General features: G+C 31.8%; 1 protein-coding gene across 1 annotated transcript in view; it reads left to right on the forward strand.

Annotated features, from left to right (window-relative positions):
• The window catches only part of LOC114335767 (5-hydroxytryptamine receptor-like), a 614,707-nt gene that overhangs the window by 341,812 nt on the left and 255,756 nt on the right, over positions 1–17,139 (forward strand). The window contains exon 4 of the mRNA XM_050653048.1: positions 15,001–15,039. Coding sequence (XP_050509005.1) covers positions 15,001–15,039 — 39 coding nt within the window. The remainder of the gene's footprint in view (positions 1–15,000; positions 15,040–17,139) is intronic.

The raw sequence follows: 17,139 nt of genomic DNA on the forward strand, positions 1-17,139 counted from the left end.
TTGTAGGGTTTTGTTTATATTTTCCGTATGCAATTTTACGGTTATCAGCAGCAGTTTTACAACTTTCGCACCACCATTGGTTTGAGATTTGTCTCTTATGTATGACGTTAGATGAAAACTTCGGTATTGCTAAATTGGCTGCTTTATTGATGTTTGCTATTAACTGTTGATAATTACCGGGAGAATTTTCAGCTTCTAGTACAGAGGTGTATAACTCCCAATCGGCCTTGTTAAGATTCCAGATCTTATGAAAGTTTTCAGTTGGAGATGAAGTTGTATTATCTGTTTCCATGTTTATGATAATCGGAAGATGATTGGATCCATGAGGATCTTGTAAGACACTCCACGTTAAAAAATTTGAAAGATCTTGAGTACAAAATGTTAAGTCAATAGCAGATGGACTGTTACTAGTTGCTAATGTGGGCGACCCATCATTCAGACATATCAAATTGCAATGATCAATACTTTCTAAAAGTTTTTTACCATAATTGTCTTCAATTTCACAGCCCCATGCGATACTGTGGGCATTAAAATCGCCACCAATAATAAAAGGCTTAGGAATATCTGTAAAGAATTCCAACCATTGTCTTTCAGATATCTGGGTTTTTGGTTCAATGTATACTGAGACAATAGTAATAGGATTTTTGTTTCGAAAAATTTGAACTGAAATACATTTATGAGTGAAAAGATGTCTATTTTTAAGATTTATTTCTTCACATCTTATGTTTGATTTTAATAAAATGGCAGTTCCACCATACCCGTCTGCACGATCTGATCTAAAGCAATTATAACCTTTAAAATTATAATAGTATTTTGATTTAAACCAGGTTTCTGAGAGTAATGCTATGGAAATTTGATTTTGATATAGCAGATATTCTAAATTTACTTTATTAGCTACTGCTGAACGACAATTCCATTGCAGCATATTCATATTTGTGATGTCTGCGAATTTGAAGACAAGGGTTGGTTTACATGATTACTAATTAATTGAACTATTTCTGACTCTGATACATTAAAATTGTTTGTTTGTTTTATATTATTTATAATATTGAGAACTACTTCTAAAACTAAACTTATTGTTGAATTTAATTCCTCTGATTGTGATTTTACTCCAACTGAGTTTTTTAAATAATGTTGACTATTAAAAATTCCTCCCGAGACAAAAGATGAGTTTGGTTGAGAAAGAATTTCTTGTCTTGAAATTTCAATGGGATTAGGGCTAATTGGCCTGTGCCTTTTGTTTGGGCTTGAAGATGTAGGAGAAGAAAACATGTAATTAGTAAAATTATTTTTATACGATTTGGGTTGTAAATTCTGTGTCTGCGAGAATTGTGGTTGAGAAGAATGAGACTGTATTATGCTAGATGGGGTAAGTCCAGATTGAATCCGTTGGGGATAATTTGTCGAGGAAATTACACTATTTTCCATGGCAGAGGTATTAAGAGCGACTATGTTGGCGTATGTATTTTTTGGGACCTGTTTATTTGCATCAAAGAAATTAACATTGGAAGTGCTCATGGTTTCCTTCACAATTTTTTGCCTTTTAAATTCTGGACAAGAAGATAAATTAGTTGTAAGGTGATTTCCTTGACAGCTAAAACAACGTGGTAGGTAGTCAGTACTAGTACAATCTTTTGTGGTGTGGGATTCCTGACATTTACTACATCTCGGTCTACTTCTACACTGACTACCTTGGTGGCCGAAACGGAGGCAGTTATAACATAATAGTACCTTTTGTTTGTAGGGTTCTACTTCCTTAATAACCTTATTAATAGAAATATATTTTGGCAAAATTTGGGATTTAAAAGTAACAATGCAAGACTTAGTAGCAACATATTCTATTGACTTACCTTCATCTGTAATTTTTTCTACTTTACGGTTTATTCTTTTGACGTTAGAAACTTCAAAATTGCAATGTTGGTCAAATGGTTTTATTTTACCTTTTATATACTCATCCGAAAAGTCTTGTTCAATATCTCTAATGACGCCCTGTCTATGGAGAATAAATTTTGGAATGTACAATACAAAGTTATTTTTAACAAAAATGTTATCGTTTTTATGAGTTATTAGAAAATTCGCTGATTTATAATCTTTTAACTTGATTCTAATCCTATTCCGACCTATAGAATCAATACTAATAATTTTGTTATCTATTTGCGGGAAGTTAGAGAGAATTATATCTCCAATTTTGAGAGCATTTAATTTGCCTTTGAATTCAGCTGTATTATTTTCAACATAAATATGGTATGGCCCTAAATCAGTACTTGCATACACAAATTCCTCTCTTTCTTTTGACATAATATTGTCGATTTTAGCATTTGTTGACGAATTTTGATTATTTAATAAATTATTATCAGTACTTACCGGATTATTTTTATTACAAATGTTATTTTTATTAAAGGTTGTCACCTGTCCGACTGGATAAATATCCATACTTACATCTTTAATTAAACTTATCTTTTTTGAGGTATATCTGGGGGTACAGGGTCAGGGGGTTTCCCCCCGACTTGCAGGTCCATTTATTTGGTTTTGAACACTCTACCCAAACTTCCTTATATACCACCAAATTTGAACAACTATTTTAAGACACAATTTTAATCGGATATTGTTTAATTTGGTTTTACTCTTGCCAATAAACACGTCTGAATCGTAGGTGAACTACAGTAGAACTTTAATGAAAAAAAAAACGCTAAAAACTAATATTTTCTTCGGAGAAATTTAAAATATTGGTTTTCACTTTTGACGTTTTTTTGACATTTTTTTTTCAAAATTTATCTTATTATTAATAAAATTTATGTCAAAAAGTAAAATTCTGTAGTGTTTCGCAATTATATTCATACAAAATAAATCAAAACTTTACAGATTTAGTAGGGAGTTTTTGTTGCTACGTAACGTACGCATCTCCGTATACGTAAAGCAACTAACGTGTCGTAGAGGATGAATGTTAAAATAGGAGTCATTTTTAAATTCCGTTGACATTTAAAAAAATAAAACATTGTTCACACAATATACAGTTAATATACAAATGTAAAAAAAGATAATTGAATGATGAAATTGTATGGTTTTAATTGCTTCTATTTAAATATAAAAATATTATTTTTCCTTAGGTTAAAATTTTTTTATTTTTGTTTATTATTACCTACTTTTTAGTTGTAAATTATTGTATACCTACATCAGAATTCCAGCTAGGTATAATGTAAATAGTGTGGTAATATTTATTTGAAAATTTTACTGAACTAGGGTCATTTGTTTATCTAGTTATTAATTGTGGTGATCACTGTATTTCTTAAATTAATACAAGATTTGTTTGTTTTGCTTTATTAATAGACAACTTAAAAACAATAAAATTTTAAATCTATTATGAAGTTCCAATTTCCAATTACAAACACAGAATAATTTTACTCAAATAGACTAAACCAATAACCAATATAACCTTAAAATGTTTATAAACGGGTAGTACGCTGATGAAATGTTCATTTGGTAGGTAATCGGCATAGATAAATAATATATAGTATGGGTAATCGGGCAAGATCCTCGTGTACATTCGGTGACTTTCGGCTCGATAGGGATGCGTATGAACCTAACGTACCAGCCCGTAACCTTAGGTAATACCTATCGCGATACGGGAGTTCAACCATTAATGCGCAAGCGTATATGTCAAAAAGATGCGTTACGTTTACGTATTTGTTTGCACAAAAACTCCCTATTAATAGGGATTTTTTGTTGCTACGTAACGTACGCATCTCCGTATACGTAAAAGCAACTAACGTGTCGTAGAGGATGAATGTTAAAATAGGTAGTTTTTGTAACTGCCTTAACGTAACGTAAAGCAAATCGTAAAGTCACTTTTAAATTCCGTTGACATTCAAAAAAATAAAACAATGTTCACACAATATACAATTAATATACAAATGTAAAAAAAGATAAATGAATGATGAAATTGTATAGTTTTAATTGCTTCTATTTAAATATAAAAATATTATTTTTCCTTAGGTTAAAATTTTTTTATTTTTGTTTCTACCTACTTTTTAGTTGTAAATTATTGTATACCTACATCAGAATTCCAGTAGGTATAATGTAAATAGTGTGGTAATATTTATTTGAAAATTTTACTGAAACTAGGTCATTTGTTTATCTAGTTATTAATTGTGGTGATCACTGTATTTCTTAAATTAATACAAGATTTGTTTGTTTTGCTTTATTAATAGACAACTTAAAAACAATAAAATTTTAAATCTATTATGAAGTTCCAATTTCCAATTACAAACAGAATAATTTTATTCAAATAGACTAAACCAATAACAAATGTTTATAAACGGGTAGTACGGTAGTACGCTGATGAAATGTTCATTTGGTAGGTAATCGGGCAAGATCCTCGTGTGCATTCGGTGACTTTCGGCTCGATAGGGATGCGTATGAACCTAACGTAGCAGCCCGTAACCTTAGGTAATACGTATCGCGATACGGGAGTTCAATCATTAATGCGCAAGCGTATATGTCAAAAAGATGCGTTACGTTTACGTATTTGTGTGCACAAAAACTCCCTAATGGACAGCCTAAGTCTGACGTCACAAATGTCACAAAATTGGGAGGAGCTTATATTGGCTCCAAACAATTTTGTTTGTAACCTTAAATGGTCATAAGGAATTTTTCATTTATGTGCTTTGTGTGGCAAAATAAGACTTCATTTAGGTATTTCGTTAAAGAAACCTGTTAATTAAGAGATTTTTATTCGTTTTTGCTCAGGTGGTTTTTATTCCTTAGTGATTGAAAATAAACATAACCTCAAAACTGTTTACATTCTAATCATTGCATTAAATTAACTCACCTGGGCAAAAACGAATAAAAATCTCTTTTTTGGCACGTTTCTTTAACTAAATACCTAAATGAAAAGTCTTATTTTGTCACACAAACCACGTAAACAATAAATTAAAAATTCCTTATGAGTGTTTAACATTATAAACAGAATTGTTTGGAGCCAAATATAAGCTCCTCCCAATTTTGTGACGTCAAGACTTAGGCTGTCCATTAGGTAGGTATACAATATGCAAAAGTCATCTGTCATTACTGTCATACGAATTTTAACGACCCCCCTACAAGATACTGAAGAAATTTTTGTTATTATTTTATTACTAAGCGGTTATTTTTAATTATTAACAATGAGTGCTAGGCGCGTATTGACGCAGCTATCAATGTGAGTGCGAGTGAGATGCACCATTGCACCATTTTGGCATTTAAAAATTCAAACTTCTGTCAAACCACAAAACTGTCAAAACTTTTTTTGTAATTTATTGCATAGAAAAAAAGTGTTGTGTGATTTGGTAGAATGCGATCTTACCCTTCAAAAAATATGTCACGTATTTCAGCGCCATCTCAGCACCTGGTTAAATGGAAGGATACTACAAATATGTCCTCCACATAAGTGGTCTGTAGCTTCGACATGATAGGTGTGAAATTTTAAACGTTCTTGCTGTTGATTGGATAGGAAGAGTGGCATAATCTAGCCTCCATGCTAGGTACATCATAGCCTCTATACGGTACTTCCAATATTTAATATTTTATTTATTCAAGTGGACAATAAAGGTAAAACACAACGCTGTGTCTAAGTACACGCTAACTTGTACGCAAATAAAAAAAAGTTAGGTACACGCGAATTAAACTTCATTAAGCCAGTGACGTCATTATTTAGCGTACGCAGTGACTATATTTTGGTACACGCTATTTTGATATATGTTTCATGCCCCGCTAACTCTAATAAAAAGCATGTAATCGTATTTATTTTCCTTCCGTTTAGTCAGAGGCGCTGATGTCGGCATTGTGATTGGTGGAACATGACTTTTGACAAATCCTGCGCTATCTGTGAATCTGTGTTCGTGTTCGTTCGTTCGTTGTCGTTCACTTATTTTATATGGTCGGTTATGTGATGTGTTTGGTGTTTGTGTCACCATAAAAAGCTGATATTCAGTCGTGTTTTTTGATATTTTTGTTATTTCATAATCGAGTACCTTTTTAAAGGTAAGTTTTTCTGATTGTAGGTACTGTTTATCCAACAGTTTTAAAATACACATTTTATTTCGCGTTTTGTTATTGGGTCTAATGGCCGATCAGCTGTTGTGTGCAGCCGATAAATTCAACAAGTAAACATATATTTAATCGAAATTAAATACTCATATTTCTATGTAAAATGCCACATTATTGTATAAATAAATAATTAAGAAACAAAAGTTGTTTGTGTTTTACCTTTATTGTCCACTTGAATAAAATAATATTAAATATTGGAAGTACCGTATGGAGGCTATGGTGTACCTAGCGTGGAGGCTAGATAACGCTACCCTTCCTATCCAATCAACAGCAAGAACGTTTAAAATTTCACACCTATCATGTCGAAGCTACAGACCACTTATGTGGAGGCCAGATTTGTAGTATCCTTCCAATTTTCCAGGTGCTGAAATACGTGACATATTTTTTGAAGGGTAAGATCGCATTCTACCAAATCACACAACACTTTTTTCTATGATATGTTTATTGTTTGTTTGATAGAAAAATATTTGATATTATAAGGAGAGGGGAAGGGAAGCAGAACTATTCAAATGTTTCAAACTTTATAATGTAATAAATCAATTTGTATATAAAAGTATTATATTCACGTTAGCGAAATAAATTTTAGTTGACATGAAATGTACAAAATATTGTTAAAGATTTGTTTACTACGTAAGTTAATTATACCAGTTTATAAACTATAAACCAATGTTGTTGTGTTTATTTCTATTTATACAGGGAATTGAAGTTGTTACCATTTTCATAGAAAATATGTTAATATTGGTAAATATCCTATATAACATAATAAACCTTTATATTTTTGTGATGGGGAAGTTAAGAAGATTTCGAATATAAAATAAAATATAGGGTGTTCCATTTAAAAAAACAAAAGTTTGGTCTGCCACTATGTTATCGAACGCCCTGTAACATTTTAACTAATTTTGTAATATGAAGCTCAAAGTTTCCTACAATTTTTGTTATTAACTTTTATTGCTATCTATTACTATAGCCGGTCTACTGAGCTTTATCACACTAATCAATCGCCCTGTATCTTTTATCTTAATACTTCTGCTACCGTTAATCATGAATTTTCGTCTCTTATCTTTTTCATACTGTTTTAAAATAATGTTAAACTCATTAAAAGAATTAAATAATTGCCCACATTCCATAGTTAATTTAAAAAAACACTAAACAAATAAAAAGAAAGAAACTCTTTACTAATCAATATTAAAATGTGAACACAACGCGATTAGACAAATTCCAACACTCAACACTCGCGGTATATACTTACCACAGCATACACGTGGCTCAAGTTAGCGTGTATGCAAAAAACCAGTATCAGTGCACGCTAAATAGTGACGTCACTGAATTGAATTTATGACGTTTCGCGTGTACCTAACTTTTTTTATTTGCGTACACGTTAGCGTGTACCTAGACACAGCGAAAACACAAACAACTTTTGTTTCTTACTTATTTATTTATACAGTAATGTGACATTTTACATAGAAATATGAGTAATTTGGATTAAATAAATGTTTACTTGTCGAATTTTTTCACCGTCTGCACACAACAGCTGAACGGAGCCATTAGACCTAACAACAAAACGCGAAATAAAATGTGTATTTTAAAACTGTTGGATAAACAGTACCTACAATCAGAAAAACTTACCTTTAAAAAGGTACTCGATTATGAAATAACAAAAATATCAAAAAACACGACTGAATATCAGCTTTTTATGGTGACACAAACACATCACATAACCGACCATATAAGTGAACGACAACGAACGAACGAACACGAACACAGATTACAGATTCACAGATTACGCAGGATTTGTTAAAAGTCACGTTCCACCAATCACAATGCCGACATCAGCGCCTCTGACTAAATGGAAGGAAAATAAATACGATTACATGTTTTTTATTAGAGTGAGCGGGGCATGATTTATTGCTCACATGTCATCACCATGACAAGGCGAAAGTTCTTCTTCTTGTGGTGCTTTCTCCTTTAGTGGAGGTTAGCGACTACACTGGCAAATCTGTCTCTCCCCAATGAGGCTCTAAACAAAGATGTTGAATCAAGGCCGGTCCAGTCTCTGATATTTGTAAGCCATGAAATCTGGAGCCTACCGGGACCTTGTTTTCCTTCAATCTTACCCTGGATGATCAGTTTTTGTTTCTCATTATGTATCCCAGGTAGCTAACTTTTCTGTCTTTAATGATTTTTAGCAGTTCCCTATCTGTACCTATTCTCCTCAGAACATATTCGTTGGTGGTGTGGCTTGTCCAAGGTATTTTCAAGTCTCTTCTATAAAGCCAGAGTTCAAAGGCGTCCAACTTGTTCATCAGTGTTGTGTTGTGTCCAGGCCTCCGTTCCATACAAAAGTATTGACCACACATAGCAATGCAGAAAACGACATCTAAGGCTGATATTAATGCTACTGTTACAAAATAAGCTTTTCATTTTGATAAACCCCTGTCGGGCTACCTCTATTCTCGCTCTTGACTTCTTGTTTATAATCAAGTTGATTGTTGAACCAGCAACCAAGATATTTGTACTGGCTTACGTATTCAAGCTGTTGGTGTTTCACATATTTATTGGAAGAGGTAAATTTTTGTTCCTTGATATTCTTATAACTTTGGTTTTCACAGTATTGATCTTCATCCCCATTTTTTCACAACTCTCAGTAACCCTATCCAACAGTATCTGCAGACTATGGTCCGAATCAGTCATTAATACTGTGTCATCTGCATACCGGATGTTATTTACTCTCTGCCCGTTTATCCTGATTCCTTCTGAAGAGTGCGATAAAGAGTTCGCAAATATTACCTCAGAGTAGACGTTAAAAGTATGAGTGATAGCACACAACCCTGTCTAACACCTCGTTGTATTTCAATTGGCCTTGACCTATTACCATTGGTCTTAATGATTGCTGTCTGATTCCAATAAATAGCCTCTATAATTTTAGAATCTCTTTTGTCGACTCCGATGTGGTTCAATCTTTCTATCAAGGTCTTGTGCTTCACCCTATCGAACGCTTTCTCAAAATCTATGAAACAGATAAAAAGGTCTGCTTGATGATCTTTGTATCTTTGTGCCAGAATTTGAAGACAGAATATTGCTTCTCGTGCATAAAAATACCTTTCCTGAAGCCAAATTTTTCTTGACCGGTAACCTCATCACATTTTTTATAATATATTCTGTTCTGTATGATACGCAAGAAAAGCTTCAGAATGTTATTTAATAGACTTATAAGGCGGACGTCCTGGCATAATTTGGCATTCTTCATTTTAGGCAGTGGTATGAAGACCGATTCAAGCCATATTTTAGGGATAGTCCCTGTATTGTAAACATTATTAAATAGTCCAAGAAGAAGGTCGAAGTTTTCCTCGTTGATTAACTTCAATAGCTCAGCTGGTATTTCATCTTTTCCTACAGATTTGTTGTTTTTTAGTTGACGTCCATTAAATCCAATATTTCCTCTGTCATCCATCTTTGCTTCCGTGGTCGCTGTTTTGTGAGCATTTCAGTTGCCGTTGCAAGGGCGTGTCTGATTTCCTCCCAAAGGCGAAAGTTAAGGATGTTTAATTATATGAAAGTGTGCTAAAAAACAGTGCGAAAAAGTAAAACCGATTTAAAATACATTGTTACTTCAGACACACTTTAAACCCTTCATGTACTGCAATCTAAATTTACAATTTTCACACAATAAAACCTTTACATTTTACATAATATGAGATAGAGTAGATAAAAATTATTTTTGTGAATTTGGTTAACAAAAATTTGTTAAACAATTTTTCGACCGCGGTACCGCGTGACACCCTGTGTATTTGTTATAAGGATTGTTATACGGATGTATTTCTTTGAGTAAGTTTGTGCAAAAAATCGAATCAGAATAATTTACCTAACGGGGGCGACGTTACAGACTATACTAATAAGTAGTTGAAACGGTCAAAACAAAGAAATGCACACTCATCAAAAATGCACTTGAGATTCTCGTATAATCAACATTTACTGAATCGATCCAGGAAGAGTCAACTCCAACTAGTAAAAGTTGATTTAAATTTTTAAAATCAACTTTTACTGCTCGTTTCAGTTGGAGTTGACTCCAACTACTTGGAGTCAACTTGAACTGTAACATATATATTATATACAGTGAGGACGTCTGAGTTGGAATAAATTTATTTTCTCGAGAATGGGCAATTTTGAAGAGAAATCCCAAAACATTATGATTTTTTGGCGTATCTATCATACTAGTGACGTCATCCATCTAGACGTGATGACGTAATCGATGATTTTTTTAATGAGCATAGGGGTCGTGTGATAGCTCATTTGAAAGGTTATTTAATTCTTCATTCAGTAATGTAATCATTACCATAATTATTTATACAGGGTGGCCAAAAAATCATTTTTGATTTAAATAAATTGATGCAAAAAGAAGAATATATTGTAATCTATTTAATTTAAAATACATTTTACTGCTGTCAGAAAACAGGAAGAAATGTTTATTTGACAAATAAATATTGTTTTTCGACCAAATTCAATGTTAAAGCTGCCACCCACCTGCCTCTTACCAGTTTGATCATTTGATTTAAGCGGTAAGCATTGTTTATTTGTCAAATAGACATTTGTTTCTGTTTTCTGACAGCAGTAAATTAAATAAATTACAATGTGTTCTTCTTTTGCATCAATTTATTTAACTCAAAAATATTTTTTTTGGCCACCCTGCATAAATAATTATGTTAATAATTATATTACTGAATAGAGAATAAAAAACCTTTGAAATGAGCTATCAGACGACCACTACTCTCATTTTAAGAAATCATCGGCGAGCCGAGTAAGTCCGCGATCTTTAAACCCGCGTACTTAAAGTTTGCGTGTGTATCACGCGCTTAAGAAATGTTTAATAAAATAACATATCAAAAAGTTCTACTCGAGAAGTGAGTGCTCCATTTTTTATTAAATAAATGAACTACGAAATTAGATATTTTTTTAAATAACTCCGAAAATATAAATTTTAGAAAAAACTGACTTGGCCATTGAAAAATTCAGAAAATTTTACAGAAAACCTTGTATAAAGAATTTTCTAAAATTAAATCTGTATCTTCTATAATTTTTTATTTATAACGCTAAAGTCACCCTTCTCACAAACATTGGCGCACTGTAAACTAACGTAACTAATTCTTTAACTAATGGATCAAATGAAATTTTACAAATTGCATATAAGAAAAGAATAATTATGCTATCTTATGGTTATAATAGAAAGAAATAAAATGTATGGGCATAAGTACGGTGTGGGCGGAAAGTGAGCCTTACATGAATTTTGTTTAAAAATGATTTAGAAATGTGTAACTAATACAATTTTTCTTATAAATCTCTAAATTTTGCCCAACTTACCTTCCAAGCATCTTACTAAATGTTGTTTCATTAAAAAATCTCAAAAATTTATTTCAAATGCTATGACGTCTCAAAAAATCTATTTTTTTAAATCTTCATAGTTTAATAGAATTGCCACCATTTTAAAACGGTAGTACTCAAGTTTGAACAGATCTATTACAGTTTCATAAGTGCTTTTTTAAAGCTTAGGATGTAATCTTTAAAATGCGTTAAAATATTTTACTTTAGAAATGAAAGAAACTATATCTTTTTAAGAAAATTAAGAAAGATAACAAAAATGTAATACAAAAACCGAAAATTACCAGCTAAAAACATGTTTATACAAAGTGATCAAAACTTTTTTCTGTAAAACTTACCTAAAATACATTTAATAATAAGCTTCGACAATAATAACTGTTCAGCAAAAAAATTTTTTTAGCTGTTATACAGTATGTTTGCGTAACTTGGAACCTATTGATAACTTTTTTATTATCAGTTTTACGAAAAAAATTTATTCTTTTTAAATTACTCTGCATCATATATAATCTAAGATGCAATCATCAAATATCGAATTTAATTAATGTTACACGGGGAATGTCAAAAAATATGAATTTAACTCAGGAGTAAAGTACCTTTACATTTCACAATATCGAAAATTGTTATTAAGAAAAGTTGTTTGGAATTAAAAAAATTGTTTTAGGGCTCATTAAAATATTGTGAAAAATAAAGGCACTTAACTCTTAAGAAAAATTAATATTTTTTACATACCTCGTATAAAATTAAAAAGTTTGATATCTGTTGGTTTTATCTTAGATTTTAGATCAGGGAGAGCATTTTATGAAGAATAACTTTTTTTCGTAAAAGTGATGATAAAATAGTTATCATAATTGTAATAAAATTATGAATATCCGTAATTTGAGAAAAAATTGATTTTTTTTATTAGAATGATGTAATTTTAAATTTGGACAAAGTTTTTAATTTCAAACAACTTTCCGTAATAGCATTTTTTGATATTCTGGAATATAAAGGTATTTTACTCTTTAACGAAATTCATATTTTTGGCATAACTCGTATAAAATTGATAAAATTTGATATCTGATGGTTCTTTATGTTAAAACAAATTTTAGAAAAATATAAGCTTGTTTGAATTTTTCCGAAACAATGCATATTTTCGTTCTAATTGCACTCCCCTATTATACTAAATGCAGTAACAACTAGATATATGGATGATATGGACGGATAGAGCATAAAAGCTGGTACGAACAGAAGACAATTCGATACAATTTTTTTAAATCCCACCCCTGAATAGATACCTCATAGGCCAGATTAATGACATTTTTATCGAATTACGTTTTAATTATTTTATTGGGACTACGATAGATACTGATCAATTTTACGTCTCTTTGTTCAAGTTCTTGCTGTTTTTTAATAACAATTACTTTAGTTATCTAAAACTTTTTTGACTTAAATTAATTTTAAAAATAACGGCTTACTATGTGTTTAGAATCCAACCATCCTTGTCATCCGGCCTACACCCAATTAATTTTCTTTCAGAATTTTAAATAAATTACTAATTTTAATTATTTTAAGTAATATTAAACGACACTTAAATTTAAGTTAAAATTTTTTAAGTCATTTTACGCTAGTTTCGGTAGCATTTAGGCATTTTTGACTTTTTGACTTTTACTGTAAAGCTTCAAGGTTTTCTCTATTTTGCCATAATATGACATAATATGCCTTTTCTTGAATAACCATTTTCTTAGAAAACTCCCCAATAGAGCATAGTCACTGGTAATAAATGAGGAATTGGTAGTTGGTAATATTTTACAGTACAAAACAATTACAAAGCATTTAGATTAAACCGAATTACAAAGCACGAAACCGCAAAATTACTTATCCGAGAGTAGAGGGTAAAAATATCGCGTTTTACCAAAAGTCATCAACATTGATTCGTTATTCATGAAATGGAAATGGGCTGAGCAGGAGTCAGGTCCTACATGAAATTTGTTCCTGCTTCTGTATAAGGGCATCTTGTTTTGTTTATATCTTATTTTCTTAACGCGAAAACACAAAGTAATATATGTAAATTAAAATATAAGAAATAATCTGGGAGGTATAAGTTAGGGATATAGCTAAAATTATGCTCATTTTCAGAATTGATTTTTTCATGAAGAGATTAACGGATTCCGCTAATTTTTTTTTATTATTTTATATTTTTCTTTGATATTTGCACTGTTTGGAAAAATTATTACTCAAACTTCTTTTTATAACTTACACTGAGTGGAAAATAAGAAGTGCTTTTCTTATGTTAACTTATCTTAGAGACACCCCTGTAGGGAGGAGACAAGGTAAAATTGTGGGTATACATCGAAACCGTATTGTATGTAGTCTTATATTTTGCGAACATTTCGTTTTTTGAATGTGTGAATGTCCTGATTTCTTTAGAAACAAAGAAAAATATATTATTATGACATGTGTCTTAACTGAAAAAAACTATTAACAATAAAAAACAAAAGTTAACAAAACTTTAAAAACAGAATGACACAAAACGTTAATACCCATGTAAACAGTTCTGGTCGACACCTGAGTTATTTCTCGACCAGGTAATATGTATGCACAGCGCAATATAAAAGAGACGAGATTGTTTAATGGAGGTTCTGTGATGAAAAATTTAAAATAATAAAAAAGTGTAAACCGTTATCTGTTCAATAAAAAATTTACTATGAAAATGAGCATTACTTTGGTGAAATTAGTGCACCCCATAAAAATGGGTGTTTTGTTCCCTTAAACCTCCCCAAACATTTGTGTACGTTTCATTAAATTATTATTGTGGTACCATTACGTAAACACAATATTTTTAAAAGTTTTTTGCCTCTTAGTACTTTTTGATAAGCCAGTTTTTATCGGATGTTTTAAACATTTGTAAAATCCACCACATATATTTGTAAATGACTTAAGATTAATAAGACCTAGTAATAATATTATGAAAATAATATTTTACATTCTTACTTGTCCATTTATAAATTTTAATATATAGTGGATTTTAAAAATGTTCAAAATATGATATGAATATGAATAAAAACTGGCTTCTTGAAAAAGTACTAAGAGGCAAAAAGTTTTAAAAACATTGTGTTTAACTAATGGTACCACAACAATAATTTAATTTGAACGTACACAAAAATTTGCGGGGTTTAAGGAAAAAAACCCCCATACAATTTTTATGAGTTGACAAACAGTGTTATTTTTTTTAAGATGTTCCTGTCACAAGAATGCCACCTGTTCATTTTCAATAAAAAATATCTAATGGTTTTCGATATATTGGAACAAATCGAATTCACTTTGTGAATTCAAAGGGTTGTAACTTTTTTTATGTGTATATTTTGTACTGAGGTAGGTTAGGTTCCATCGAACTATTATTGGTCCCAGAATATGGGATATAATGTATGACCTGCCTTTTTGTTACACCCTGTATAAACATATGCATTTTTATATTTATTTAACCACATACAAATTCTAAGTATTTTTAGTGGTATTTATATTAAAAATTGCTTTTTTGAGCTACAACAGTTTGCTTCTTATTTTCAGAAGGCAACGCATCTCAAACAGTAGAAGAAAATGAAAACAGTATGTTATTTTTTAGTACCCGCATTAACTAACCAAATAATAGAATAATTTTAAAGCTTAATAATACAAATTAAAGCTTACTAATACAATTTTAAAGCTTATTTTGTGCTTATTATTAATACTTCTGCTTTAATCGATTCTTGCCGTAAGCTAATTACATGGATAATGGGAATTAAGTTTGGTTTTCTTCTTTGTCTGCATAGATCGATAAGTTTGGTTATTGACTTATTACCGATAAATGATTGAAGCACAATTAAAAGTACTGTTGCCAATAGATTTGGTAAACTAAAATGAATGTAGTCTATATTAAGAGGACCCGTTGGAGAAAAACTAGGAAAGATAAGAAGATATTGTATACAAGAAATGTACATATTTCGTACCAAAATATTAACACTTTTTCCTCTAAACAACAGCCGATCATGAACATGAAGTTAATATACGAATATTTTAACAAATATGAAAACTTTACCATATCACATGATTTTATCACTCTAATCATCATCATCAACCCGTACGCGTCCACTGCTGGACGTAGGTCTGCCTCAGTTCTTTCCATCTGTCCCTATTTTGTGCGGCTTGCATCCAGTTACCGATAACATGCTTCACATCATCGGTCCATCTGGTTGGTGGCGTCCTCTGCTCCGTAGTGCTTCTTCTCGTGGCATCGTGGCTTCTCGTTGTCTGACAATCTGTCGACGTGTCCTGCCCAGTTCCACTGTAGCGACGCGATTTTTTCGATAGCTACTGTTGTTTTTGTTCTACGGCGTACTACTTCATTTGGGATTTGATCTGTCAAGGAGATACCCAACATCTGGCGCTCCATAGCGCTCTGAGTTACGCGAATCTTGTTCACTACCTTTTTTGTTAGTGTTAATGTTTCGGCTCCATAAGTGAGTACAGGCAACACACACTGGTCAAAGGTTTTCCTTTTAAGGCATATGGGCAAGTCCGATTTAAGTACATAGCTCAGTCTACCAAACGCTGCCCAGGCTAATCTTATGCGACGTGGGAGCTTACACGTCTGTTTATCTCTTCCCAACCGAATTTCATGTCCCAAGTACTTATAAGATGCAGTCTGCTCAATATTAGTCATTATTTGCGACTTGTTGATGTTAATCTTTAATCCGACCTCTAAGGAAGCGTGATATAATTTGTTCAACATTTTTATTGCATCATCCAAACGATCGGTTATGAGAACGAGGTCATCTGCGAATCTCAAATGACTGATCTTCTCTCCATTTATGTTGATACCATATTCGTTTAGATCTGCCTTCTTAAAAGTGTGTTCTAAAATGGTTGTGAATAGCTTTGGTGAGTTTTTCATGCAGTCTTTCGCCAGCCGTTGTCTTTCGGTAGATATATTTGATCATGTTAGTGTAGCGATGGTCTATTCGGCATTCTCTGTCAATGCTTTTAACATTTTCTGCTGGTATCGAATGCTTTCTTCGCGATATTGCGATATTCGCTTTCCACGAATATCAGTGCAAATGGATTGTTGTATTCCGCAGACTTCTCTATAGGTTTTTTATTACCAGTAATTGGTCGTTAGTGCTATATCCAGATCTAAATCCAGTTTATTCTCTAGGCTGATAGAAGTCTAACTTAGCCTCCTGCCTTTTTTTTGATAATTTTTGTGAAAATTTTATATATGTGTGATAGCAAACTGATAGGACGGTAGTTTTTTAGATCTGTTATGCCACCCTTCTTGTGTAATAAAACAATGAGTGCAGTGTTCCATTGATAAGCGGTTTTTCCTTGGTAAATGCATTCGGTGGAAAGTTTGGCCAAACCTGGATAGTTTTATTTTCACCTTGTTTTATTGCCTCGATCACTATTCCGTCATCGCCGGGGGATTTATTAATTTATTATTTTTCTGAAAGTGCCTTTTTAACTTCAATATGATGGTACTTCTGGTATTAATTCTGAATCCTGGTTTGTGATTTTGGGCAGGAGCTTATCTTGCCTTTTGTTGGTGCTCTCATACATTTCGCGATAAAACGATTCGACAACCTTGAGAATTTCGGCTCTGTCCGTAGCAATCTTTGTTTCTAATTCTGTACATAATTCCTATTATTATGTTATTCCTATTACCTAGATATT

Source organism: Diabrotica virgifera, chromosome 6 (genome assembly GCF_917563875.1).
Source record: "Diabrotica virgifera virgifera chromosome 6, PGI_DIABVI_V3a".
NCBI classification, from domain to species: domain Eukaryota; kingdom Metazoa; phylum Arthropoda; class Insecta; order Coleoptera; family Chrysomelidae; genus Diabrotica; species Diabrotica virgifera.